Genomic DNA, 27,926 nt, shown 5'->3' with positions numbered 1-27,926 from the left:
ACGCATGGTCGTTTAACTAAATAACATATTGTACTTACTATTTACAAAGCACCCCACAATTGTTTTACAACTTGTTTAGCCATGAGCAAAACCCGTTTTATCCACGAGCAATTAAATACCTTGTCCCAATATCTCACAGTTAATAAGGGGGAGGGATAGAATTCAAAGACATGTTCTTCTACACTAAATTAAGCTGTCTAAGAAGTTATTGTTAAAGATTCTATTTAGGGTGTAAAATTGTGGGACGAACAAGGGCCCTGCGGGCTGGGCAAAAGTTTGCTGTTTTCTATGCCAGTTTTGTCTCAGTACGGTAGTATATATAGCATTTCTGGACTTGGGTAGGGCGCTTTCAAGTGAAACCCGAAACCAGGTATTCCTAAAGCCCGGGGTTCTTCGACCAACTGCACCTTTGTCTCTTCTTGGGCAAGAGCAAGAGCGGATAAATGCCACCAGTGTAAAGGAGAGGCGTGCGGGTGTTCCTGGGTGCGTGGCACCGCGTGCACGGAGCCGCCTGCAGGCCCTCTCCACACCCGTCTTCCGGGCCAGCAGCCCGCATCTCCCGCACCCCCTCCCGCCCGGCACCACCGTAGCTTGGCGGCGACGCGCCCGGGCCTAGGGGGAAAAAGTTTCCAAACCTCGCTTCTCGGCGCTGATTGGCCGAGCCAGACGCGTCCCGGGCGCGGCAGCCAATGGGAGACGCGGGCAGCAAGGTGCGGACGGGGCTGGGACCGCGGTCAGGCCCTGCTGGCCCGCGCCTTGTCGGGATCGTCGTCGCCCGGGCGGGGTAAGTGAAGCCAGGTTGCGGCCGGGGCCTCCCACGTCCGCAGCACCCGGCGGACGCGTCCCCCAAACCTGACCCCCAGCTTTCCGCCTTCCATCCGTGAGCTCCGCCGCTCGCTCTGGCCAACTCTGTTCCTCTTCTGCCCGCCCCTTCCCTTCCTCAAGCCCGGCGCTTCGCCAGCCCCTTCATCCCACAGTCGCTGGGTCCCCAACTGCTGCCTCACGGGTACCAACTTCCCCCACAGTGCCTCTTGGGTCTCGGCCTCCGGACGTTTCATATTTCTGTAGACATCACTTTGGATCGGATAAACTTTATCCGATAAAGGGTGAGAGTGCTTACCCCACACCTTGGATGTTGGCCCAGCTCTCTAACCTCTTTGAGGTCGTGGGATGACTCCGGAGCGACTTTATCTTTTCACCAAGTCATCTCGGTTTTGTGCCAGGCTGTGCATGCTCCTGCTTTTTACCCGGAACCTTCCTAAACTTCCCTGATAAAGAAGTCTTTTGAGGCAGGGTGGAGGTTTGTAATTTTCGCTGCCTGCTGTTTCGTGTATTGTGTGCTAGGATAACCTCTTAGGACTGGCAGTCTGACACAAACTACTCTCCAAACCTAAGGTTATCGAGCATGCACCACTCCTCCCCCACACACTGGCATTCAAACAGTTTTGAGATTTAAGTAATTCCTTTTACAGCGTTCCATGTGGAGTTAAATATCTGTGGCCAGCCAACCCCCTTGAAGTCGTAGGGTCTCCGATTTTTATATTTTACCTCGACTTGGATAACAGTTTGCTTTCTTGTAGACATCTTGTAGATATTGTTTTTTCTTCCAAAGTATGTTCTGCCGTAGAACCTGTGAGTCTAGTGAGATTAAAGCCCCGTTCCTTCAGCGGGCATTTCCTACTGTGAACCTCTACAGCCTGCACTAGGGTTGCACCGGAGGATGGAGGAGCTTGGGATATAGCCCACCTCTCTGTGGGTGTTAAAGAAATGTTTGAAATGTTTGAAAAGACATGGAGGGGGCCCATACCACAGTAGGAAGATTCCATGGCACCTTGATCAGTAGAATAAAATGACCTCCAAACAACAGTTACTCTGTTTTTATTCTTATTCAAATATAAGCTCCCCCCCCCCCCGCCCCGCCCCCAGTATGGAGAGTGCATTCAGGCAGGGCTCAGTTTCTGGACTACACCCTTAGCCTACCAAGTGTAACCCTTTTAAAATTTCAGATGCAACCAATTTTCAGTTCAAAAACACAGTTCTCACCTCAACAGAATAATACAGTTTTTTTTTAGAAACCAGTATAAATGACAGTGGCCCCACAGCACAGATTCGGTTACTCTTGGTTACTTGAGATCTTACTGGTTACAGAACAAATAAAGTAAAAAGTTAAGGTGTTTACCAAATTCAGTGCTAGGGTCACAGCAGGGAAAACCCTGTAGATTTGGATTAGTGGAAGCTACTGGAAGTCTGCTTAGAACAAGTTTTAGGTTTGATACTTACAAGTCAGATACTGGGATGGGCAGTGAATAGCTTTCAAAGGTGCTGAAAATAGCACAACACAATTCAGCTCTGATCTGCAACATTTAATTTTACATTATTTTGAAGTTCAGTTATTTGGTTTGTAGAATCTGTAACAAGGTGCAGCCAGCCTGACTTCCTCCCTTATGGAAACTTGAGTTCACAATGTTTATTGTAAATTGTATTTTTTTTTTTTTTTAGTTTCTTTTTACCAAAAAGTCCGTTGTAAAGAAGTGTGTCAGGTACAAGTATGCAAGCGCAGTGCCCGTTCTAGCCGCGCTCTGGCACTGTCTATCCCTGTTGCCGAGGAGACTAGACTGCCCTTCTACTGCAGTGTATATAGTTCCTATTTAACGGCACCACCGTTTTCCAGTTGACTGCTGATAGTTCTCCATGTTAGAGAATGGTGAGGACATGTCCTTGCATGTCTCCGTACTTGAGGAGCTTGAAGACAAGCTAGGTTTACTGACTCTTGGTGTGTTTCGCAACAATGGCATCTCTTCTGTAAGTGCACACTGTGTTTCCATCATCATACAGGTTTATATGTGAATATTTGGCTCCTTTCTCGTCCCTGCCTCTCCCTTTCAGCGTTTCTGTTTGTTTGGTTTGAGACAGGGTATCTCTGTGTATCCCTGAATTTCTCTGTGTTGTCCTGGAACTCGCTCTGTAGACCAAGCTGGCCTCGAACTCAGAGATCTGCCTCTGCTCCCAAGTGCTGGTATTAAAGCCATGGTCACCCTCCACTTGCTTTTTTGACAATTTTATACAAGTGTCATACTCACCCCTGCACTCTCTCGATCATTCAACTTTCATGTCTTGTTTTGGTTTTGCTTTTGCTTTGTGATTTACCAGGGCCAATTCAGTCTCCACCTTCTTTTTTTGAAACATGGTCTCTCAGTGAATCTGAGCTCACTGATTTGGCTAGACTGACTGGCCAGCATGCTCTGAGGATCCTCCTGTTTCTACCACACAACCCTTCAGCACTGGGGGTATAGCCTAGCTTTTTACATGAGTGTTGGGGGTTGAAACACAGGTCCTCATGCTGTATGGCAGGAACTATACCCACCGAGCCCTCTTCCTACCCACTGCTGACCCTCTCCCTCTTTTACTAGGTCTCACTGTGTTGCCCAGGTTGGTTTTAAGCCTCTGACTTGGGCTGCAGACCTCCTTTCTTGGTCTCCCAAATGGCACCACTGCACCAGACTCCTGTTGCTTTCTTAGGATCCCTGGACTCTGTTCTTCTCCCTTCACCTTGCAGAAGATCCCCATTTTACACCTTGGCCCTCCGCAGCCAGCCGTACCACCAGGCTGAACTTGTGAGTTGGAGAGTCCACCTGTCAGTATCCTTGGTGCCCCAGTGGCTCCATGTGGCGTCTTTCTCTGTGGCCCAGGTTAGCTTAGGATCTCTCCATCTTCCTGCCTCAGCTTCTCAGTTGCTGGGATTACAGGAGTCTACCACCACACACAGTGGGCAGTAAATTTGTTAATGGGTTTGAAAAGTCTCCTGTGGGTTTTAGCCCCTGGGTTTTCATCTGCACTGCTCTTTCCCCTCCTCTGCTGTCAGCCTTCCTGGACTTCCTCACCTCCTGCCACCTCACCCCCCCAAGCCTAGCTACTTCTCTAGTACCTATGTATTCAGTGTCCTTTTTTCTCCTCCACCTACTTTCCTATTCTGGTTTTCTTTAAAACAGAGTTCCAGGCTGGCCTTGAACTTGCAACCTTCTTGCCCCTGCTTCCTGAGTCAGGAGTACATCATCACTTTCCCATTTCACATGGTCCTCAGGGGTCAACTTTTTAGGAACTCAGCCTTGACTTCCAGGTTGGATTTTGCACTCCGAGTTCTCAGATACTGCAGGAATGCATATCACAGTGCTGCTGGTGGCTTCTCAGGGACACACCTATGTCCAAACTCAACAGGGTATACTCTGCACACCTACCCATTTGTTGTAGGTCACCTCCTGGGCAGAGCTCTGTCCCTGTGCTCACTGAGGGCTTTGTAGTAATTTACATGTAATTTGCATCTTCTTCCCCCCATAAGTCTCATCAGAGGAGCAGGAATCTAGATGATATCTTATTTGGAGCTGAGGGTCTTATACTAGGCAGTAAATGTGGGGACATACACAGAAGTCCTGGACTGTAACTAGAGGTAGGACCTACTTTTTATTTAGCTTTAGTTTTTGAGAAAGTACCCCTCCCATTTGATCTAATATGAAGTTCAGGGCTTTTAAACTTTAATTTTTTTTTTTATTAAAGACTGTCTGTTTACCCAGAAGTCACTAATGATTTCTAAACTTTTCTCCAGACATCATGTCACAGGAAGAGTGAGCTCTTGCCCTTTCTACCATGGAGGACTCGGGAAAGACTTTTGGATCAGAGGAGGAAGAAGCAAACTATTGGAGAGACCTGGCCATGACCTACAAGCAGAGGTCAGTCCTGCAGTGCCCCTCACTAATTCCTCCTGGGAGGATGGTGGCTGCCTCTTCTATGGGTCTATCATGATGCTCTGAAGCTGACATTACTGACCCATGAAGAAACTAGGATCACCTTGCTCTACAGAGGCCCCTGAGCCTTAGGGAAGGCAGACAGTCTGCCTAAGACCACAGCTGGGAGAGGCAGAGTTGGGATTTGAACCACAAATACCTGAAGAACCTAACCATCCTAACATCTCATTGTGGTTTCTGGATGGGTCTTTATCTATTCCTAGATGTCAGGTTTTTTGTAGGGGAGAAATTTACCTGTGCCTTGAGATGGCTCAAGGTTAAGAGCACTTGTTCTTGCAGAGGATCTAGGCTTAGTTCCCAGCGCCCACATGGTGCTTCACAACCATCCTTAACTCCAATTTCAGGGGATCTGATACCTTCTTCTGACCTCCTTGAGCACCAGGCATGCAGACAAGACACTCATACACATAAAATATAATTGGAAAAGGGTAGGCTCATTTTAAAATTTGAAGCTGGTGTTTCAGTGTACATGTCTAAGAGTGGTGTGTGTGTGTGTGTGTGTGTGTTGGGTTTAGCACTGTGCGGTTCAGGCTAACCTTGAATTCTTGAGCCTCTTGTCTCTGCCTTCTGAATGTTAAAATTACAGTTGTGTGCTTCAACTCCAGCTCTAATCACCTATCTTCTTGTCCATAAAATGGGAAGAACAGTGCCTGAATAAAGTCTTGATCCACGCACTCTGCTGCAGCACAAATACCCAGCATCATTCTGTGATAAATTTATTTGCAATCCTACTACAGGGCCGAAAATACACAGGAGGAGCTCCGAGAATTCCAGGAAGGAAGCCGGGAATATGAAGCTGAATTGGAGACTCAGCTGCAGCAAACTGAGACCAGGAACCGGGATCTCCTGTCAGAGAATAACCGCCTTCGAATGGAGTTGGAGACTGTGAGGGTGAGGAGCACAGGAGACATGTCTACAGATAGGGATGTCTGTTGCATGGCTGAAGAGGCACGTGGCAAGGAGAACTTATCAGAGGCTACAGTGTCATTAGAATTGCAGATTCTTGACTCAGTCAGGTAGCCCAGCTAATGACCAACCCTCAACTTACTGTGTAGCTGAGAGTGGACAAGTAAAAAATTAATTCTTCTACTAACACTGGCCACAGGCCAAATGCTCTATAGCCACTTGCAACTCATGGGTTTCCCTTCTGGACACATGAATCACAAAATATCTTGTAGAACATTTTCTTGGACCATGCCGGTCATAAGCCAGTTTATTAACTGGGCACTGCAGTAGTTCTGCTTGAACCCCTTGTCTGTGGTTTTGTTTTTATGGTTTTAGTTACCAGTGACCAAACAACATCCAAAAATATTAAATGGGAAATTACAGGCATAAACAATTTATACTTTTTTTTTTTTTTTTTTTGGTTTTTCGAGACAGGGTTTCTCTGTGGTTTTGGAGCCTGTCCTGGAACTAGCTCTTGTAGACCAGGCTGGTCTCGAACTCACAGAGATCCGCCTGCCTCTGCCTCCCAAGTGCTGGGATTAAAGGCGTGCGCCACCACCGCCCAGCCAATTTATACATTTTAAATAACTTTTATTATGGTGTAATGTTATAATCATTCTATTTTGTAATTGTTAACTTTTTTGTTTGTTTGTTTGAGACAGGGTTTCTCTGTGTAGTGTTGACTGTTCTGGAACTCATTCTGTAGACCAGGCTGGCTTTGAACTCACTGATCTGTCTGCTTTTGTCTCCTAAGTGCTGGGATTAAAGGGGTGCACCACCACCACCACCTGGCTATTGTTAATTTTTTAGTTTGTAAGCTAAGCTTTATAGGAAAACATGGCAAACATGGGAATAACAAAGCATATATAGGGTTTGGTGGTGTCTGAAGTTTTGGAGGATGCTGCAGAATGTCTTGGAATGTGTCCTCTCAGATAAAGAGGAGGCAGGCACTATGTTGCTAAAGACTGGACATTGTTGTAAGGGGCCAAGCTTTACACTGTAAGACAGTGAGAAATGCTTCTGGTTTTCATTTCATCGTCCAGAAACAAATAGCACTCCTAACTCCTGAGCGTGGGACAGTCAAAAATACTTCTGAGCTGTCGAGATGGCTCAGCTGGTAAAGGTGCCTGCCGCCAAGCCTGATGCCCTGAGTCTGATTCCTGAGATTCACGCGGTGGAGGGAGAGAGCTGAGGCCTGCAAGTTGTTCTCTGGCCTCTGTATCCACAGGAGTAGGTTCTCTCCTTCCATTGTGTGGGTCCCAGGGATCTAGCTCAGGTCATCAAGCTTAGCAGCAGTTGCTATCTCCCCAGCTCAGTTTCAAAGTTTAAAATTATGTATTTAAGGGGGCTGGAAAGATGGCTCAGAGGTTAAGAGCACTGACTATTCTTCCAGAGAACCTGAGTTCAATTCCCAATAACCACTTGGTGGCTCACAACCATCTGGAATGAGATCTGGCGCCCTCTTCTGTCATGCAGGCAGAACACTGTATGCATAATTAATAAGTAATATATACATATTACTTATTACCAAAAGCTAAAATTTATGAAGCTTCTCAGAAAAATCAGAATTTCTAACTTCCTTTGAGAGATGGAGACCTGGCATCATAAGGTCTCCATTGTCCACACCAGTGAATGGGTGAGCTCAGCCTGTCCTGGTCACTGTATCCTGATACCAAGGACTGTCTCTTGCTCCTTGTCCTATGCAGAGTCCAAATTTCTTTTTTTAAAAAAAAAAAAAACATTTATTTATTTATTTATTTATTTATTATGTATACGATATTCTGTCTGTGTGTATGCCTGAAGGCCAGAAGAGGGCACCAGACCTCATTCAGATGGTTGTGAGCCACCATGTGGTTGCTGGGAATTGAACTCAGGACCTTTGGAAGAGCAGGCAATGCTCTTAAGCGCTGAGCCATATCTCCAGCCCCAAGAGTCCAAATTTCTTGTTGGCCCTGGATGTATTTTCATTTGACCCTTGAAACAGGCCATGAGGAATCCTTCCAATTCTCACATTGAAGGGGCCCCAGGGCTGGAGGCAGTGGGGAGAAAGGTTTGTGGCATGAACAATGGCTCAGGGACCTTCCATAGAGCTGCATACACACCCTTCAGTTACTGAGTAATTGTATGCTTCAAGGTGGAACCTTGAGCTCGCAGAAAACCTCTTCTGGCCAGAGGCATGAGGCTCAGCACACAGACTGAGGGAAATACTGTGGAGAAAGCCTGCCACCTGTAATTGCCTGCCAGTCACCTATGGCAGGTATGTCAGCTGCTGCCTGTGAGGCATCAAACAACACTTACCGAGGCCTCCATCAGCTGACAGCTTTTCACAATAAATCTCAGATGAAAGCTCAGTGAGACAGCAGTTTTCATGTCCCAAATTCAAGCTGTCTGAATCTATGCAGGCAGAGGATCCGAGTCTCCACATCTTCCTGGGATCAAGGTAAATGATCTAGGATCCAGTTTCTTTTTGCTTAAATGCAGATACTTGCTCACTGATCCTTGCCAGGAGACCCCAGCAACTTTAGGATGTTAAGGCTCTTTCTTGTCATCTTGCAAGTCATTTCACAGACACTTTTGTTATTCTTTTGTGACCTCATCCCTCTCTCAGGCATGGGCACCATGATGTCATTTCCTGGCATGTCCGACTGATTCTCATAACAGTTTTGTTTCTTGAATCTAGTCAGGAAGAGGAACTAATCTCAGTCTCTCTCTCTCTCTCTCTCTCTCTCTCTCTCTCTCTCTCTCTCTCTCTCTCTCTCCTTTCTTAGTGGCCTGCATGGAAATTGCTTGGTATTCTTCTTGCTTTAACAATACATGCTCTAGTGGCCCTGATCTTGGCTAAGTTATTTGTTGCAGCTCAACCTTGGGCCAGGCAGGTAACTGAATCTTAGTTTCCATATCTCTCACGTAGGATCAGATAAGTTAACACATACCAGCCCAAAGGCCGGTACACAGTCAGCGCGAGCTAACCAGTAAGGTGTGACCCTGACTAGTCCTTGGTCTTGGAAAGTACTGAGCTTTCCAGTCAAACTGAGCTTCCCTTCCCTTACACTAGGGAGTGTCATGGATCAAAAAGTTAGGATGGTTGTCACACTAAGTATCCGATGTCTCCTTTTTGGAGGTACGCGCAACCCATATCATTCCCGCCACTTTTCTTAAGTACAGCGGTCGTGTGTAAAGCAGGGCCACTTTGAATTGTAGCTGAGGCCTGGGCAAGTACACACGACTTCCTTTGGCTGTGGACGCCTTAAATGAGGGTTGTTGGGCACTGAAGGGACCAGGTGAGAGAGGACAGGATGGCAGGTGCTAAGAGGATTAACAGGCACATGGTTGGGAAAGTCAAGGCGTACATACTTTGAATGACTGTCACTTACCCCCACCATCTTATGTTGTCCCAGCTAGTTTTATGTCACCTTCATACAAGCTAGAGTCATCTGAAAGGAGGGAACCTCAAGAAAATGTCACTGTAAGATCTGACTGTAGGGTATTTTTTAATGAGCGAATGATGGAGGAGGGCTCAGCTCATTGTGAGTGGTGCCATCACTGGACAGGTTCTAGGTTCTATAAAACACAGACTGAGCCTGACAATGGTGGCGCGTGCCTTTAAACCCAGCACTTGGGAGACAGACGCAGGCAGATCCTGTGAGTTCAAGGCCAGCCTGGTCTACAGAGTGAGCTCCAGGACTACAGCGAGTTCCAAAGCTACAGAGAAACCCTGTCTTGGAAAAAAGTGTGCAGACTGAGCAAGCCTTATGAGGAGCAAGCCAGTATGCAGCACTCCTCCATGATCTCTGCCTCAGCTCCTCCTCCAGGTTCCTGCCCTGTTTTAGTTATTGTTCTGACCTCTTTTGATGATGAACAGTGATATGGAAGTGTAAGCCAAATAAACCCTTTCCTCCCCGAGTTGCTTTGACTGTGGTATTTCATCACAGCAATAGGACAGCTGCTTCTCACCTGAAATTTCAGGTCTGAGGAAAGAAGATTCTGTTGACTGAGTAGGGGAGGTTGGGGGAGGAAGCGTAAAGCAGCCTTGCAGGAGTGGTGTGAAGCATAACTCAGGGAACTGAAAATGAAGGGAGAGATATTCCTTAGGATGTTGGGGTCATGTTGAGGATGTGCCTCAGTTGTAGACTGAGAACCATCACCTAGCACACATGAGGCCCTGGGTTTAATCCCCAGCACTGCATAACTGGGCATGGAAGCTCATGCCCATAGCCCTAGCACTTGGGAGGTGGAGGCAGGAAGATGAGGACAAGACGTCCTTCGCTTCTTGGGTACTTAGCTGGTTTGACCAGTTTGGTACACAGGAGACACTTTCTCAAGGAAAGAAGATAAGATATTGTTGCTAAGGTGGGAGGAGGTGCCTGAAGCCATCAAATGTCCTCTGCAGGTAGATGGCACTGTCCAGTCCAGGAGTGCCCTCCCACATTTGTTGTACTGGGTGTAAACATGGTTTGTCAAAGGCTTCAGTCACCGACCTGCCTTCCGTTCTGTCCTGCAGGAGAAGTTTGAAATGCAGCATTCAGAAGGCTACCGGCAGATCTCAGCCTTGGAGGATGATCTGGCTCAGACGAAAGCCATTAAAGATCAATTGCAGAAATATATCCGGGAACTGGAACAAGCCAATGATGACCTGGAGAGAGCCAAACGGTGGGTGAGGGAAGGTCTGGGAGGAAAGGTCTGGGAGGAAAGGTCTGTGAGCCAAACAAACGGTGGGTGAGGGAAGGTCTGGGAGGCGACAAGTACAGAACTGAGTAGATGACCTTGGTGGTGAGCAAAACAAAGCCCTAATCGCAGGGCAAGATGGAACATGTTTACTGTTTCTGGTGTCTTCCCACCTTCCTGAAGATGTGAGTTTCTGTCTGTTCTCTTACTCCTCCAGCTTGAAAGACTACCCTTGGGGTTTTTTATAGGGTGCGGTAGGACTTTTGCTTACCTGAAAATGTCTTTATCTTTGCCTCCATTCTTGAATGCGTGTGTGCATCCATGTGTGTCAAAGTGTTCGAGGTTCTTACCTTCCATCTTAGACTCAGGGTCTCTTTACTTATTTATCTGTTTATTTGAGACAGGGTTTCTCTGTCTGCTCTGGTTCTGTGCTCTGGCTGTACTGGAACTCACTTTGTAGACCAGGCTGGCCTCAGACTCACAGAGATTTGTCTGCCTCCGCCTCCCAAGTGCTGGGATTGAAGGCGTGCGCCACCACTGCCCAGCTGCTTTTCACCTTTATCATGCCTACTTATTTCTCCTTATGTTGGGACACGGTGCCAGTCCAGTTTGATTTGTTCAGTTTATTCGACCTTTCATCTTTTCCCCTAGGGTATTAAACTCAGTTCCATTGCATGTTAATTTCTTTTTAATCCTGGCATCCATTTGTGGATTTATATTTGGTTCAGTCTATAGTTTGTGGTATGTGTCTTGGATAGTTTTATGTCAACTTGACACAAGTGAGAGTCATTTGAGAAGAGGGAGCCTCAGTTAAGAAAATACCTCCAAAAAGGCTGTAGGCAAGCTGGTAGGGCATTTTCTTAATGGTGGGGAGGTCCTAGCCCATGTGGGTGGTGCCATCTCTGGCCTGCTGGTCCTAGGTCCTATAAGAAAGCAGGCTGAGCAAGTTGTGGGAAACAAGCCAGTAAGCAGATCTCCTCCTTGGCCTCCACATCGGATCCTGCCTTGCTTGAGTTCCTGCCCCAGCTTTCTTTAGTGATGAACAGTGATGTGGAAATGTATGCCAAATTGGCCCTTCCTCTCCAAACTGCTTTGGTCATGGCGTTTATACAGTAGTAGTAGCCCTAACTAAGACAATCTGTGAAGCCACATTCTAAAACACACAGACATCCTTGATCAAAAGCAAATAAATCACTTGGTCACACTGATTCCACCCACAGTGAGGCTTCAGCAAGGGTTTTGGTGATGAAGGGACAGATGAGAAATTGGGACCAGTAATGCAGTGTCCATGCTGGACGGTGGTGATGCATGCCTTTAATCCAGCACTCGAGAGGCAGAGGCAGGTGGATCTGTGAGTTTGAGGCCAGTCTGGTCTAGTCGAGTTCCAGGATAGCCCAGGCTACACAGAGAAACCCTATCTTGAAAAATTAACCAATCAATCGATCAATAAATAAATAATACAGTTTTCCACAAGAAGTTAGTATATTTGCACAGTTCAAAACTAATATAGGAGGGAGTAGAGAATTCCCAGACTTAGTCTTATTTTTTAAAATTATTTATTTATTGTGCATTGGTGTTTTTTGTCTGTGTAAGGGTGTTAGGTCCCTGGAACTGTAGTTAGAGACAGTTATGAGCTGCATGTAGGTGCTGGGAATTGAACCCGGGACCTCTGGGAGAACAGTCAGTGCTCTTAACCACTGAGTCATCTTTCCAGCCCTGTCTTATTATTCTTAATTATGTGTATGTATAAATGCACCTGTGTGTGGTTACCTGCAAAAACCGAAGAGGCTTCAGATCCCCTGGAACTGGGGGTCACAGGAGAGGGTGAGCTGCCTGCTGTGGGTGCTGGGAACCAAACTCAGTTCTTTGCAAGAAGAGCAAGTACTTTAGCACTTTTAACCACTGAATTATCCTCAAGGTAGTTTTTTGTTTGTTTGTTTTCTTTCTTTTCTCTTTTGTTTTGTTTTCAGGACAGGATTTCTCTGCCTCTGGAGTGCTGGGATTAAACCTCTGGAGTGCTGGGATTAAAGGCATGTGCCACCATGCCTGGCTTGTTTCTTTGAATTTTTTTTTCAAATACTTATTTATTTATTATACAATATTCTGTCTGCATGTATGCCTGAAGGCCAGAAGAGGGCACCAAACTTCATTACAGCCACCATGTGGTTGCTGGGAATTGAACTCAGGACCTTTGGAAGAGCAGCCAGTGCTCTTAACTGCTGAGCCATCTCTCCAGCCCAGTTTCTTTGAATTTTTAAGAGGTTTAAAACTTTTTTGTGCACCTTGTTACAGTGCTTATAGAGGTCATTAAAGGACATTGATCTCCTAAAATTAGATTTACAGAAATTCTGAGTTGCCGTGTGGGTTCTGGGAATTGAACCCTGGTCTTCTGGAAGAACAAGCAGTGCTTTTAAACACTGAGCGATCTCTACAGACCCTTTTAAAGAGATTTTAATTTTATCTCTGTATATGTATATGTAGGTGTCAATGGATGTCAGAGGTATGGATCCTCTGGAGCTGGAGTTTGTGAGCCACCTGATATGGGTCCTGGGAACTGAATGGGGGTCCTCTGCAGGAGCAGTGCGGTATATAGTCTTAACTGCTGAGCTATCTCTAGGAGTTTTTGTTTGTTTATTTGTTTTTAATGGAAATTCAAACAAACAAAAAACAAATACTCTGTCATGAAAGTGGCAGGGGCTCATGAGACCTCTTCACCTTCCCAAAGATTGACAGGTAGTTAATGGCTACAGCTGAGGCTTCCCTTCAGCGAGGCAGCACTCTGCAATATACATGCTCCTGGAAGCAATCCACATTGGCTCATTGATCACACACGCTAAAGACATAAAAACAAATAGAATAACACAGGAGGGAGTGGGGGACAGAATAGGGTAATGAGTGGTCATGGCAAACATGATCAAAATGATGTTCAGGTATGAAAATGTTATAAAGAAATCTTTATGTATAATTAACATAGGCTGATAGAATAAAACAAAAGGCATTGTTATTCCTCCACCACCAGTCCCCCATAACAGAACATTTTGTACTCAGAGTTGAACATCTTGCTTTTTCACTTAACAATGGGCGCTGAAGATATCTGTCTATTGAAGGACAACAGAACACCCTTGTTCATCTACTGAGCAGCTGACATTGGCTGATACCATGATGACTGACTTATCCAGGCTCTTGGGGCTGCATGTCTTTACTGATCAGTGCCTCTGTAATAAGCCTCTCCTATGATGTGCACCTGAGCAGTGAGATCCTATCTGAGGACACATGCCTTTGTGACTTGGATAGGACCAGTTTATATTCCCAGTGACTCTTTACCAAATCCTCGCTTTCCAATTTGCCTCCTTAACACAGTGATTTTTAGGCTTAGAGTTCCTGCCAAATAGATGAGAAATGGGTTCACCTCAGCTTTGAATTCTAGAAGACCTATAGCTATGGTATTCATTTTCTGAGCTACATTCTCATTCTTTTTCTCTCAGCCTATTTCCCTCCCTTCCTCCCTCTTTTTCTCTCTTCTAATTCAGTATTTGGAATCAAATCCAGAACCAAGGTGGATCTCTGTGAGTTTGAGGCCAGCCTGGTCTATTAGAGCTAGTTCCAGGATAGGCTTCAAAGCTACAGAGAAACCCTGTCTCGAAATAAAACAAAAACAAAACAAACAAACAAAAAGCACACTGGCAAGTGCTCTACCACCGAGCTACATCTCACACTAGTTTACACATTTTGAAGTTAGAGTTTTGGGGACAGTAGACAGAGTTTTATGTAGCCTAGATGGCCTTGTTCTCACTCCGTAACCAAGGATAGCCTTGAGATTCTGGTCCTTCTGCATCTACCTCCTAAGTGTTAGAATTCAAAATTTGTCACCCTACCTAGTATGTTGAAACTGGATTTGTGTGGGTATTTTCATTGCTTCTAAGAGACTTTCATCTGTTTGTCTTTGACATGAGTCTAAATAAAGTATCTGGAGGTTCTTTTGGTTTTGTCTAATGTATGCTTTAGTTAGTGTGCATGGGTTATTTGACTTTTGTGTATTCAAGACAGTCACAGTTAGGAGGGCCTTTTGTTCTCTAGTCTTTTAAAACACTTGGCTTGAATTAGGTGTGATGGCACATGCCTTTATCCCAGCACTCAGGAGGCAGAGGAAGGCAAATACATAAATAAGACACTTGGCATATGTTTTAATTGTTTTTTTTTCCTAGTTTGGGCAGGGATTGAGACAGGGTTTCTTTATTTAGTCCAGGCTAGCCTTGAACTTGTAACCTTCATATGTTAGCTTCCCAAGTGTTAGGATTACAAAGATATATCATTACACCTGACCTGTTTTGTTTTTGAGACTCCATAGAGAGGTGTGAGCTTCCTACCTGTAATGATTCTTTACCATTGATCTTTCAAGTCTGTCTCTTTCTAACAAACAAAAGAAAATTATACTTGCCAGGAGAGGGCGCCAGGTGCCACCATGCTCACCTGGTATTTATAGGGCATCTCAGGATCCCAACGCTGGTCCTTGTACGTGTAGCAGTTGCTTTAACTATTGACCCATCTCCCCTAGCCTAGGGGACCAGTTTCTTTACCTCTTGGGCCTCCTGAGTCTTGATCACACGTTTGTTTTCCCAGAAGCATTCATGTCCTCCATCTCGATCCCTATTCTCTAATTGAATGCTTTCCTCTTGTCACTAGATAGGCACCTTAGGTAACTTGAACAAACAGGTGCTAACATGGTGCTTTGTTTTGTTTTATTTTTTAAATTTATTTACTTATAGCCGGGCGGTGGTGGCATACACCTTTAATCCCAGCACTCGGGAGGCAGAGGCAGGTGGATCTCTGTGAGTTCGAGACCAGCCTGGTCTACAAAGGGAGTTCCAGGACAGGCTCCAAAGCTACAGAGAAACCTTGTCTCGAAAACCCCCCCCTCCAAAAAAATTTATTTACTTATTATATATACAGTGTTCCTTCTGCCTGTATACCTCCATACCAGAAGAGAGCACCAGATCTCATTACAGATGGTTGCGAGCCACCATGTGGTTGCTGGAAATTGAACTCAGGTTCCTCTGGAAGAGCCTCCAGTGCTCTTAACCTCTGAGCCATCTCTCCAGCCCCTCTAACGTGATGTTAATAGGTAATGTTGAATAAGTTAACAAATTCAGGCTCCACTACAGTTGAAGACCCCAGCTTACACGGAGGATCCAAACTGCTTCCTGCTGCAGAAAAGGCAGTTGCACTACAGCTCCCCAGAGGCCTTCAAGTGCCATCATGAACCGGGCGGTGGCGCACCTTTAATCCCAGCACTCAGGAGGCAGAAGCAGGTGGATCACTGTGAGTTCGAGGCCAGAGCTCTGGTCTACAGAGCTAATTCCAGGACAGTCTCCAAAGCTACAGAGAAACCCTGTCTTGAGAAGCCAAAAAAAAAAAAAAAAGTGTCAACATGAGCTTGAAAAGCCCATGGTTTACTGTTTGGACCACTTTACTCCTGCCTCACGTCACAGAGATGTGCTTACTGCCCCTGCTTTCTGTGTGAGGAAACAGATTCAGAGAAAGTTCTGGGCCTGAGTTAAACACTGAATGGATTCTTATTATTGTTGTTTTGAAGTTACAGCCCTTCTTGGTACCTTTACCACGATTTATCACTGTGTTCTAGTGAAATACCTACCCTGTTCACCAAGCAGTGTCTGTTGGGGGGCAGCTGGATGGGGGACCGAATGCCCAGAGCTTTGGAAGCTTCAGTTTTTCTCATCACAAGTGTGTGCACATAGAGGGCAGGGTGGCAGAGGTCAGCAGCAGGTATTCTCAGTCACCCGTCGTATTTTTGAGACAGCGTCTCTAGGTGAACCTAGAGCTCCCTATTCTGGATAGGCTGGCTGGATGGCTAGAAAACCTCCTGATACTGGGCTAATAGGCTCATGTTGTGTTCCCAGCTTTTTGTGTGGGTGTTGGGGGATCTTAGCTCATATAGATGTTCAAGCACTTATTGACTGCCACATCTGCAGTAACACTTTCTTGACTTTAAAGTCACTAAGGGATTAGTGCTGGACTTGTGTGTGCGCGCGCGTGCGTGCATGTGTGTGTGTGTGTTGGACTGTTTTGAATGCTAATTAGCATTCCTAGACAAGCTAGAGCTGGTTGCTGTCAATGATGGGGCAGAGCATGTGGTGCTGACGGACAGGGCCTTAGATCATCAGTAAGGGCCATATGGAAATCATTAGACCTGACCCACAAGACAACTTGTTCTCAGCTCTAATGATCCCATATTTTGTTGGTGAAGAACTTGAGGTCCAGGAAGCTGACTTGACCAGGCCTATGGTATTTAGGACCGCCCAGGTGTGCCTTTTGTCACATTTTCCAGGCCTGCAAATACCAACACATGCTGCCATTGCTATCTTGGATAACTTTGTGTTTCTTTTACCCAGAGCCACAATCATGTCTCTGGAAGACTTTGAACAGCGCTTGAATCAAGCAATCGAAAGAAATGCCTTCCTGGAGAGTGAGCTGGACGAGAAAGAAAATCTTCTAGAATCCGTGCAGAGGTTGAAGGATGAAGCAAGAGGTCAGAGACTTTCCCTGTCTTTCCCCCAGCATGGTACCGCTCCATCCAAGACAATACTGTCCTTGTCTTTGCCTAGCACTGCCTTTCCAGTTAATCTGGATCTGTTCTGTACATAACTGGGCCTCACAGAGCAGAGGCGCAGCTTGCCAGGATGGGTGCTCGGAATTGTCAGCTGCTGACGGGGATTCCTGGGATGACTCAGAAACCTCATGGTTTCAGGAAAAGCCTTGGGGTTGACAGATCCAGCTTTGTTCTTGGGTTTGTCCTCTTTGGTTCAGAAATGACCCCTTGGGGAATGATCCCACCCATACCAGGCAGGCTTGAGGCCTGGCAGAAGCACAAGGGTTTCTTGGGGGATAAAAATGTCATTATATTGCAGGCCAACTTTTGACTGTTGTTCCAGGCATGAAGTTTTCACACTAATGAGAACTTCACTGGTGACCCGTCCAAGCTGAGTGCTTAAGAGAGTTTGTTCCAAGTCCTAATTTCTTGTTTATTTATTTTTGTTTTTCAAGACAGGGTTTACTGTGTAATAGTCATGGCTGTCTTGGAACTCCTTTTGTAGACCAGGCTGACCTTGAACTCATAAAAGTCCACCTGCTTCTGGCTCCTGAGTACTGGTATTAAAGGTTTGCACCATCATGCCTGTCCATCCATTCTTCCTTCCTTCCTTTCTTTCTTTCTTTCTTTCTTTCTTTCTTTCTTTCTTTCTTTCTTTCTTTCTTTCGTTCTTCTTTCTACAGAAATTTGATTTCCAATGGTGTAGTTACTAGATAAGGTTTTAAAAGCAGCAGTCAGGGCTGGAGAGATGGTTCATTGGTTAAGAGCACTGGCTGCTCTTCTAGAGGTCTTGAGTTCAATTCCCAGCAACTGCATGGTGTCTCACAACCATCTGTAATGAGATATGGTGCCCTCTTCTGGTCTGTAGGCATACATGCAGGCAAAACACTGTATACATAAAAAAAAATTAATTTTAAAAAATAAGAAAAAAGTAACAGTCAAGTTTAAATAGTTTTAGATTTCAGAACATGTTGGATTCCATTAGGAGTACTCAGTGGAGCTGGGCATGTTGGTGCATACTTGTGATCCCTGCACTAGGGAGGAGAATCAGTTATTTAAGGTCATCCATGGCTATATAGCAAATTCAAGACCAGCCTGTTCTTCAGAGACCCTGTCTCAAAAAACAAAATAAAGCAAAACAAAAAAAAAAACCATAAACAACCAAGCAAAAAAGCCCTGAATGGGAAAATTCTCAATTGATTGGTAAAGTCAATCAAATATCACAAAATTTAAAGAGCGCTGAAATCTGAAGCACATCTGGTCCAAACAGGTAAGAGCCATCAGTAATGAGATGCCAATAAGTCACAGGAATTTATTTTGTGGAGTGTTAAACAGTTATTAAAATGAGTGGGCATTGGTAGACCTGTTGTCTTGGGGAAGGTGGGCCAGACCCTTCATGGAAGGGGAGGGAATTAGTCAGAGGCAGGAAGTGGTGTATCCATGGCTAATGCTTTACATGCAATAGGAGCTCACAGCACATGTGAACTATGCAGAGGAGGTCTGCAAAGGTTGGGTGGACACACGGAGTCTAGTGCTCAGGAGGCTGACTCAGGAGGATCAAGTATTTGAGCCCGTCCTGGATACTTAGCAAAAAGACAGTCATCTGTGTTCTGCCCAAATCACAGAAACCAACTAGGAGACCGCGTCCTGAGTGTAAAGCAAAGAGCTTTATTCTTACACACGCTTGCGAACTCAGTCTCCACGTGTTCCACATGTTGGAGTGATCGGAGACCAACCCCCAGCTCAGTTGGGGTTAGGTTTTTATAGTAGCAAAGGTGGGGGTGAAGGATTTCTAAGGTTCAGGACCCCTGATTGGCTGATATTTGTCTAGGGGTGCTGGCAGGTGATCCTATCTACTATTTTTGGAACGTTAGGAATTTCCTTTGGATGGTCTGTTCCTGGGTGATGCGTGGGTGGTCACAGTTTGTGGCCTTTCTTGAAATCAGGTATTGCCTTAGGGTAAACTACTGAGACTTGGGCCTCTGCTGCGCTTGCCAGGGCTGGGGCCTATAGTCTGCTGCTCTGTGTTTACCCTACTTTCTGAATTACTTTCCCTTGTACCTCCTCACTCCCCGCCATTGCTGAGTACACTAGTCTGACTTAAAGATGTGGCTTTCTCTCTTCCTTTTCTCTTAACTTCCTTCTGGTAGCTGCTAAGATTTCAAGCTTGCCTGCTTGGGTTTCTCTTTTAAAGTCGAATAAAACTGTTCCCAAGTTTCAAAAAGAAAAGAAAAAACAACAGCACACAGAAAAAAAGCAAAACTTGGTCACATGTTCCAGAGGGAAGGGCCCTGGGGGGTGGAGAGCGGGTAGTTTCCCCTGGGATTCTGTCTGCACTGCGATGTGAAGTCTTTCTGAGCATTAGCATGGCGAAGCATGTACCATTGTTTCGTATTCTGTATCCTGCAGAAAGGAAGTGTGTTGTTTTGTATAACTGTTAGGAAGACATGTGGGTGTCCCGCTAGTCAGGGTTTCAAGGTTGATTTCTGGGTTGTAGCCCTCCTGTTTTGGCTCCATCCTCATCCAGAAGAAAGGGCTCACATTCTGGCTCCTTTCCCGGCATAGATCTGCGGCAGGAATTGGCTGTGCAGCAGAAGCAAGACAAGCCCCGGACAGCCTTGCCAGGCTCTGGGGAAACCGAGAGGGCAGACATGGCTGTACAGGCTACAGGCTCTATGCCGTCCACTCCCATAGCTCACCGAGGACCCAGCTCTGGTTTAAACACACCAGGAATATTCAGACGTGGTAAGGAGATGGGGCAAAGGGAAAATTTTTCCTTGATTCAAAGAGGCCAGACATGGTGATGCAGACCTCTAAGCCCAGTACTTGAGAGGCAGAAGCGGGTGGAGATCTGAGTTCAAGGCCAGTCTACGTAGTGAGTTCCAGGATAGCTAGGGCTTTGTAGAGAGACCCTGACTCAAAATGAATGAGTGAATAAATTAAAGATTTGTCCTGGTGAGAACCTAGTGTGGGTCCTGGGTAAGGTGGTGTGAATCTAGCTCAGGGTTAGGGAGTAGTGTGGCGATCAGTGAGGCAGGCTGTCATGATAAATGACAGGGGGGTCTTGAGTGACACAGGGCGTAGCACATCCTGTGGTAAAGAACAGAAGGATGTGGGTCCGTCCTAGCTGACCACTCCAGTCACATACAAATAAAAGTTAAAAGCATCATGGGTTGGACATGATAGTACATATCTGTAACCTCTGTGTTCTTGAGCAGAAGCAATAGGATTGAACGTTCAAGGCTAGCCTGGTCTACGTAGTGAGTGACTATCTCATAAACACATACTTATGAGGGGGAGGAGGAGCTCTGCAATAGATCTGCTTGGAAATGGGCCCAAAGTAATTGGTGTGCTTAAAACTGAAAACTTTGAGTTCTGCCCCCAGCCTCTCAGCTGATGAATCAGGCCCGTAGGCAAATAGACAGTTATCAAATGCTCATTATATAGTCAACATCTTGTTTACCATACTTCATAGTAGGACTGCACAGAACCTCCTCACAGTTTACCACACTTCATAGTAGGACTGCACAGAACCTCCTCACAGTTTACCACACTTCATAGTAGGACTGCACAGAACCTCCTCACAGTTTACCACACTTCATAGTAGGGCCGCACAGAGCCTCCTCACAGTTTGCCACACTTCATAGTAGGGCTGCACAGAGCCTCCTCACAGTCTCAGTACCGGTGGTAGTCCCATCTTTCAGATGTGTATGCCAGTGTCCCCGACGTCACCTAACAGATCAGTGGCAGAGTTGAGGTTCACAGCCACATGGGCTGGTTCAAGGGTATAAGCCTCAGTTCACAGTGTGAACCTTGCTGATGAAGACTGGTGTGGCCTCTGGGGTCTCAGTCCAGAGCAGTTTCCTGTGTTTTAGGGTTCACATGACTCACTTGGTGTCTTAATCGCTGTTGTATTGCTGCGTAGACATCATGACTAAGGCAGTCTTATAAAAGAAAGTACTTAACTGAAGGCTTGCTTACAGTTTTAGAGATTTAGTTCATTTTAATCATGGCAAAGAATATGATGGCAGGCAGGCACTTCCTGGTCCACAAGTAGACCAGGCCTGGGCCTGGGCCTGGCATGGACTTTTGAAACCTAGGAAAACTTCCTCCAACAAGGCCGCACCTCCTAATCCTTATAATCCCTTCAAACAGTTTTACTCCCTGGTGACCAAGCATTCAAATATAGGAGCCTATTGGGGTTCAAACTACTGGGGATGAGCTTGGTTCAGGCTCAGCTGGTCTCAGTGGGGCCTACAGTTGTACGGCTGTGTTGGGGGAGGGGCTCATAAAAAGAAAAAGAATTTCTTTTTAATTATGAAGAGCTGCCACGGTGTGCATGTGGAAGTTGGGCTCAGCAGCAAGTATTTTTAGCCACGGAGCCATCACTGGCCACGAGTGGAGCAGTTTCATGTGGATCGCAGCTGGCTGTGGTGGTGCACGGCTGCAACCCCAGTGGCCACACTGATGGGAGGGACCCTGCCTTTCGCTCCCCAATTTTTTTCACCATGCCTAATCATTTTCAATGTTATTAACGAGCTCCGTGGAGTTCTTAGAGTGCCTTGACTTGGTTAAAAAAGATTAACCTGTGAAAATAGAATTTAACATAATCTTACCAAGAACTCAAAAAATAGACTGGTAGACTCTTGACAAGTCGCCCAGATAAGATAGTGACCAGACTCAAAGGGAAGGTGTCAGCTTTCGTCCCCACCCCACAGTTGGAGTTTGGTGACATTGGTACACAGACTGTATAGTACTGTGTGACTCATGCTTCTTGTACACCCAGGTCTGGACAGCTCTAACAGTGGGACCCCACTCACACCTGCAGCCCGAATATCAGCCCTAAACATCGTTGGGGACCTGCTTCGGAAAGTTGGGGTAAGCTCCAGCCTTTGTGGGGGTTTTTTTGTTTGAAGGTTTTCTAGACAGAGCCTCTCTTCCCACTTTCACAGAGACCTGAGTTTTAGATGTGGCTAGACCTTACATCGTTAGCTCGTGAGAGTTCCATTGTAGAGGGATCAGGTGCTCTGAATCCAGGCATCTTCCATTTTTCCTCCCAAGTAGTTTGTCTGTCTCTCAGGCCCCACACTAGCAGCCTTCTTCCTGCCTCACAGTCCCCAAATTCTGAGACTGTAGTTGTGGGCTTCCATGCTAAACTGGAAGTTCTTTCTTAATTTGAAAAAAAAAGTCCAAGAGCTATTTAAAAATGGGTCAGTCCTTTTTCCTCACTCTCTCTGTCTATAGAACATCTTAAGAAGCAGAGCAAAGAAACAGCCTTGGCCTTCCTGGCTTTCTGTTAGTCACAGGGAGGAGCTTTTGTCCTCAGGCAGCCACACAGAATTCTTGTAGCTGTTCTTTCAGTTTTAGAAACTATGCCTGAAGGCCATTTAATGTCAGCCTGGCCTGAGGCAGAAAGAGAACACACACACTCACGCACGCACGCATGCATGCACACGCACGCTGAAGGTTTGTACCTCTGTGAATTTTTAGGTTTGTTTCCTCCAAGTTCAAGACCTTAGATGACTCTCTTTGCAGGTTTGATGAGGTAAAAAAGAGAACGGTTCCAGAAGATGATTATTACTATTCTTAGTATTTGGTGAGGGTAGTTCTTTTTTGTTTGTTTAGTTTCTTGTTGTTTTTTGAGATAGGGTCTTTCTATGTCACCTAGGCTGGCCTAGAACTTATAGTAATTCTCCTGCCTCAGTCCCTTGAGTGCTAAGATTATAGGTGTACACCACGCCTATCTCATATTTTACTAGGTGGAGTTAATGATTTTCTGGGAAGCTTCTGAATATTTTAGGTGGGTAGTTTTAGTCCTTGTAGACACACTGGGTTCCACTGAGGACTCCTCAGAATCTTGGGAACACAATTTAAGTGGTTTTCTCTTCCCTGACTCCCACCTTCTACTTGGTTTTTTTCAAGAGCATCTTTCTGTAACCCTGGCTGTCCTGGAGCTCACTGTGTGATCCAGACTGGCAAGGCATCTGAAATCTGCTCTGCCTGGACTCACACAGATCTGCCTGCTCCTGCCTCCTGAGGGCTGGGGTCAAAGGTGTGTGCCATCATGCCCAGTGGTTCTCAGACTTTTCCGTTTCTGTCTTTTTTGTTTCCTTGAGGGGTGGGGAACGTTGCGGCCCAGGCTGGCCTCAAATTTGCTAAGTAACTGAAGATAACTTTTAAGTTCTGATCCTCCTGTCTCTTCCTCCTGAGTACTGAGGTTACAGGTAATGTTGTACCTTGTTTATATACTGCTGGGGATCAAACCCTGTGTTTCATGCACACTTGGCAAGCACCCGCTCCCCCAGCTGGCTATTTCTCCAACCTCCGTCTACACCTTGACTCATGAAAGTGTGTTTCTTCCCAGGCGCTGGAGTCCAAACTAGCATCATGCAGGAACTTGGTGTATGATCAGTCCCCAAGCCGGGCAAGTGGACCAGCCTCAGGGCAAGGAACCAAAGGCCGAGATGGTGGTGACAGATGGCCGAGCAGCACCAGTGTCGGAGATAAAGGGTCAGTGCCTTTGATGAACTCAGATCAGACACCAGCCCCAGCCCCAGCCCCACTTGGTCTCTAGTTTTAAGGCTATAGGATTATTGCAGAAAACCTTAGCCTCTGCTTCCAGACTAGCCTTGAATAAGCCCTTTGCTTAAGGCCAAATTAGATAATACCTGAATTTGGGCCAGCAGACGAGGAGAGAGCAGTGTTTGTAGTGTGATTTTGCACTGTGAAGAGGGCTGTCCGGATCCTTTGTGGGGAGTTGTACTTCTAGAGCATTCTGTGAGTTCGGCTACACTGTGTACTTGTGTATGCAGAGGCCAGAGGTCAGCTTTAAGTGATGTTCCTCGCGTGCTGGCCACTTGATTTTTGAGACAAGAGTCTAACTGGCGTGGAACTCGTCAAGTAGGCTAAAAGCCCCATGGATCCACCTGCCTCTGCTTCCTCGGTGCTAAGGTCAAAAGCATCCTCATGTCTGGCTTTTTACATAGGTGTTGGGGATCAAATTCAGGTCCTGATGCTGCAAGGCAGCACTTTTGCCAACTGAGCTATCGCCCAGCTCTTACTTTTAAATTTGTAGAATCTTCAAGAAACTAAAGGCACTGAATCAGTCCAGCTGGACCAGATTCCTGGAAACAGCCACAGGAATGGACACAGCACTAAGTGCCAGCACTTCTTTTCTTTTCTTGCCTAAGGGAAGCCCTAGATCTTGGAATTCATCAAAAGAAACCTGCCTGGCCTTGGGGCCCAGGTGTGAGGCAGCACGTGAGGGAAGTGAGTTCATCCACAGCTGCACACTTAGCTTCTGGACCTTTAAATACAGATTTTTTTTTTAAAGTGTATGTATTTATTTTTTAAACCAGTCTTCACTGTGTATCCTCAACTGGCCTGGGACTTGAAGGGCTGTGCAGACCAAAGAGCTGCCTATCTCTGCCTTCTGTGTGCTGGGATTAAAAGCATGCATACCACCATGCCCAATCAAATTTTCATTTAAAATAAAAATTTTAAATTATTTTGTGTACATATGTGCACAAGTCTGTTTTCCATAGTGCATGTGTGAAGGTCAGGGGACAACTGGCAAAAGTCAGTTTTTTCTACTGTGTGGGTTCTGGGGTTCAGATTTTTAGGTTACCGTAACCAAACATCTTTACCTGTTGAGCCATCTCGTCAACCTTAATTTTTTTTTGATTTATTTATTTATTATGTGTACAGTATCCTCAGTATTCTGTCTGCATGTATGCCCACACGCCAGAAGAAGGCACCAGATCTCATTACAGATGGTTATGAGCTACCATGTGGTTTCTGGGAATTGAACTCAGGACCTTTGGAAGAGCAGGCAGTGCTCTTAACCACTGAGCCATCTCTCCAGCCCTTAATTTTTTTTTAATTCAAGGAATTGAATTAAAAATTAAGAAATGTTGCTCAGTAGACGTAAGTCCCTGGGTTCAAATTTAAGCATTCCCCACCCACTCTAAATTAAGTGACCAAGAAGTAACTTTTTTGTGGGATCTTCTGAGATAGGGTGCTTTTTCTGTAGCCTTTGGAATCGGGGAACCAGATAGCCAGTATCCTTTTCTTCATTTCACAGGAGAGAAAGCTGAGACCCTGTGAGACATTCACCCTTAGAACCCTGGGGTCCCTGTGCTAGCCATGGCAAATTCCTGTCACGTCTGTTAAATGTGTTTGCTCTGTCTGAAGGTCAGGAAAACGCTTGGAGTTTGGGAAGCCAGCCTCACAGCTCTCATCACCGGCACCACCGTCCACCCAGGGTGTGGTCAAGCTTTTGCTTTAAGACCAATGGGAACTGCGCCCTCACCTGTCCTACCCTCTTTATATTTAGCTTTTGATTGTGCCACGCAGCCCAAGCTGACTAAGGCTGTTGGCTGTGGACTCAGCATCATTGCTGTGATGTGGCCCAGCCCCTGGCAGTATGCGTCATAGAGATGAGCTGGTTCCCCACCCCACCGCCCTCCAGCTCTAAGATCTGGATGATGGGGCCACCCTGTCATTGGCTACCTAGAGTTTTAATGGCCTCCAGAGGTGTTTTGAATATGCCTAATCTTCAGGGGGAACTAGAGCCCAGCTAGCTCAGGAGCTCTCTCCCGCAGCCTACTTCCAGCTGAGACTGTCTTCTGGAACATCTTGCCAGTGCTTTACAGCATTACAGCATGATTAAATTGTGTCTAGATCTGAGAGATTACAGAAGTATGGGGCTGTTTTAAACTATGACCATGACCATGTACCTTTACAATTTTTTTTTTTTTTTTTTTTTTTTGAGATGGGGTTTCTCTGTATAGCCCTGACTGTACTGGAACTCACTATGTAAAGCAGGCTGGCCTTGAACTCAGAGATCTGCCTGCCTCTGCCTCTCAAGTATGCACCACCACTGCCCAGCCCTTTGACACTTCTAATTTGCCTCATGAAGATTTTCAGAGGTGTGTCTGACTCCTCTGGTCAGTGGGAGATTATTCTCTGTAGATAAACCCAGCTTCCCATCTCTCCTGAGCTCTTGCCTTGATGTTGGGGCGACTTCTGCATCACGACCATGAACAACTTGGAGTTGGACTGGGCTTTGTCATGCCATCCCTAAGAACAAGACTTCATCATTCTATGTCTATAGAATAACAAGGGTGACTAAAACATCAGATTCTCGATCACTGGTGGTCGCTCCCTTGGGATGTAGAGAAATCAGCACAGAACTGCAACGCTAGAGCCTTTTCTGGTCTGTCTGGGGTGAAGCACCACCTCCTGCTTCGGTCCACAATGAGAAATGCACACTGATTCCCAGAGCTTAGCACCCTTCACTTCGCTACTAATGCATTTTTTAAAGATGGGGCAAACCTGGCCTTGAACTGAACCTAGAACTTTCTGAGTGCTGCTGACATTCACAAGGTGGTTTTAAGCTGTGTGGCCATTTGTTCCCCTCAGACATTATAGCCTGGGAAAAGGTGGCCTTTATTTTTTTATATTAAATAATAAAATCAAAAAAGAAATGCCTGCTTTACTGCTGTGTGTTTGTCCTTCCGTGTTTGCACATGGCCCTAAAGTTCATTTTTTTGTTTAGCCAAGTAATAAAATAATGGAGGAAAAACATTTTGTGTGTGAGTATATGTAGTTGCTTGTGTGGATTTGGAGGCGTGTGTGTGCACATGTTTGGGAATCAGAAGTCAATGTCTGTTATCTTCAGTTCTATGGGTGATGTCTATGGGTGTGTGGGCACGTGTGCACAGAGGTCGACGTTTGGTGTCTTACTTTTTGAGGTGGGGTCTCTTATTAGACCCCAGTTCATTAAGCTAGGCTGGCCAACAAGCTTCAAGAATGACTTTCTCCGCCCTGCCAGGTGGAGTTACACAAGGGTGCTGAGGATCTGGACTCAGGGCCTCGTATTTGCAAAGCACCTTACTCATTAGATCTGTTTTTAAAATTTTTCTATTAAAGTCAACTTTTCAGCAGTGATTTTGGGGAAATGTTTATATGTCATTCCAGTTATATCAGCACTCGTGGGAGGACTGGCTTTTCAGTATTTCAGTATCTATGTTATATCAGCACTCATGGGAGGACTGGCTTTCAGTATTTCAGTCTCTATGTTATATCAGCACTCGTGGGAGGACTGGCTTTTTCAGCATTTTAGTATCTATTTCCTGTCTCTTTTATTTTAAAGTCTGTTGAGTTGGGCTTTGGAAAAGTTTGTGTGGACTAGAACTTTTACAGTAATTGGGAATTAAAGGTCCCTGGTGTGCTTCTGTAGAGTCTTCATGCTAAGAATGATTTCTTAAATGTTTTTTGGGGGTGGGGTGAGATAGCCTTAGACGGCTTCCAAATCAAGGACTATAGGCATGGGCTTTAGGTGTTTGGGGTTTTATTTTTTAAACAGTTTTGCTCAAAGATGAATGTGTTGTAGAGACAGATGTGGCCTACAAGTCTGATGTATTAGGTGTATGAGGGAGTATATGCCACCACACTCACGTGGTGTGAGTGCCAAGGATTAAACTCAGGTCATCGGGCTCACACTGTCATGTGGTGAGCACCCGCCATAAATACTATGTGTCCAGCTTTCTGAGGGATTTTGCTGACCTGCTCTGCTGAACAAAAATATTGTAATTTAAAGAGATCAAGAAACCTTGTGCTTAAAATATTGACTGTGCTGCCCTTGAAAGACTTGGGACCAGAAGTACCTAGGACTTGGTGTCTTTAGGACGTTGTGATATTTGTGCAGCCTGGAGGCAGGACCCAGTTCTAAACACAGAATTCACTGGTCTTCCATGTATGCCTTCTTTTTTTTAAACTTTATTTTGTGTGCATTGGTGTGAAGGTGTCACATGCCATGGAACTGGAGTTACAGACAGTTGAGTGCTTGGAATTGAACCCGGGTCCTCTAGAAGAGCAGCCAGGGCTCTTCAGTCCCATGTATGTCT

The 27,926-nt window shown here is 45.7% G+C and overlaps 1 protein-coding gene across 3 annotated transcripts; it reads left to right on the top strand.

Annotated features, from left to right (window-relative positions):
• The first annotated feature begins 703 nt into the window (after nt 1-703).
• On the top strand, nt 704-26,547 carry Nde1 (nudE neurodevelopment protein 1). 3 transcript variants are annotated; one of them, XM_057776210.1, is made up of 9 exons: nt 704-784; nt 4,601-4,724; nt 5,537-5,690; nt 10,246-10,394; nt 16,820-16,956; nt 19,582-19,761; nt 21,803-21,894; nt 23,381-23,526; nt 25,210-26,547. In XM_057776210.1, exons 2-9 carry the CDS (start codon nt 4,642-4,644, stop codon nt 25,301-25,303), a joined length of 1,035 nt encoding a protein of 344 aa, XP_057632193.1. In that variant the 5' UTR covers nt 704-784; nt 4,601-4,641; the 3' UTR covers nt 25,304-26,547. The 3 variants fall into 3 exon arrangements, with proteins under 3 accessions (XP_057632193.1, XP_057632194.1, XP_057632192.1); XM_057776211.1 differs by having other exon boundaries at nt 25,100-26,547; XM_057776209.1 differs by lacking the exon at nt 25,210-26,547 and adding an exon at nt 24,092-25,090.
• Nucleotides 26,548-27,926: the final 1,379 nt, after the last annotated feature.

This window comes from Chionomys nivalis, chromosome 7, assembly GCF_950005125.1.
Source record: "Chionomys nivalis chromosome 7, mChiNiv1.1, whole genome shotgun sequence".
Classification (NCBI taxonomy): domain Eukaryota; kingdom Metazoa; phylum Chordata; class Mammalia; order Rodentia; family Cricetidae; genus Chionomys; species Chionomys nivalis.
This window is presented reverse-complemented; position numbering and strand designations above follow the sequence as displayed.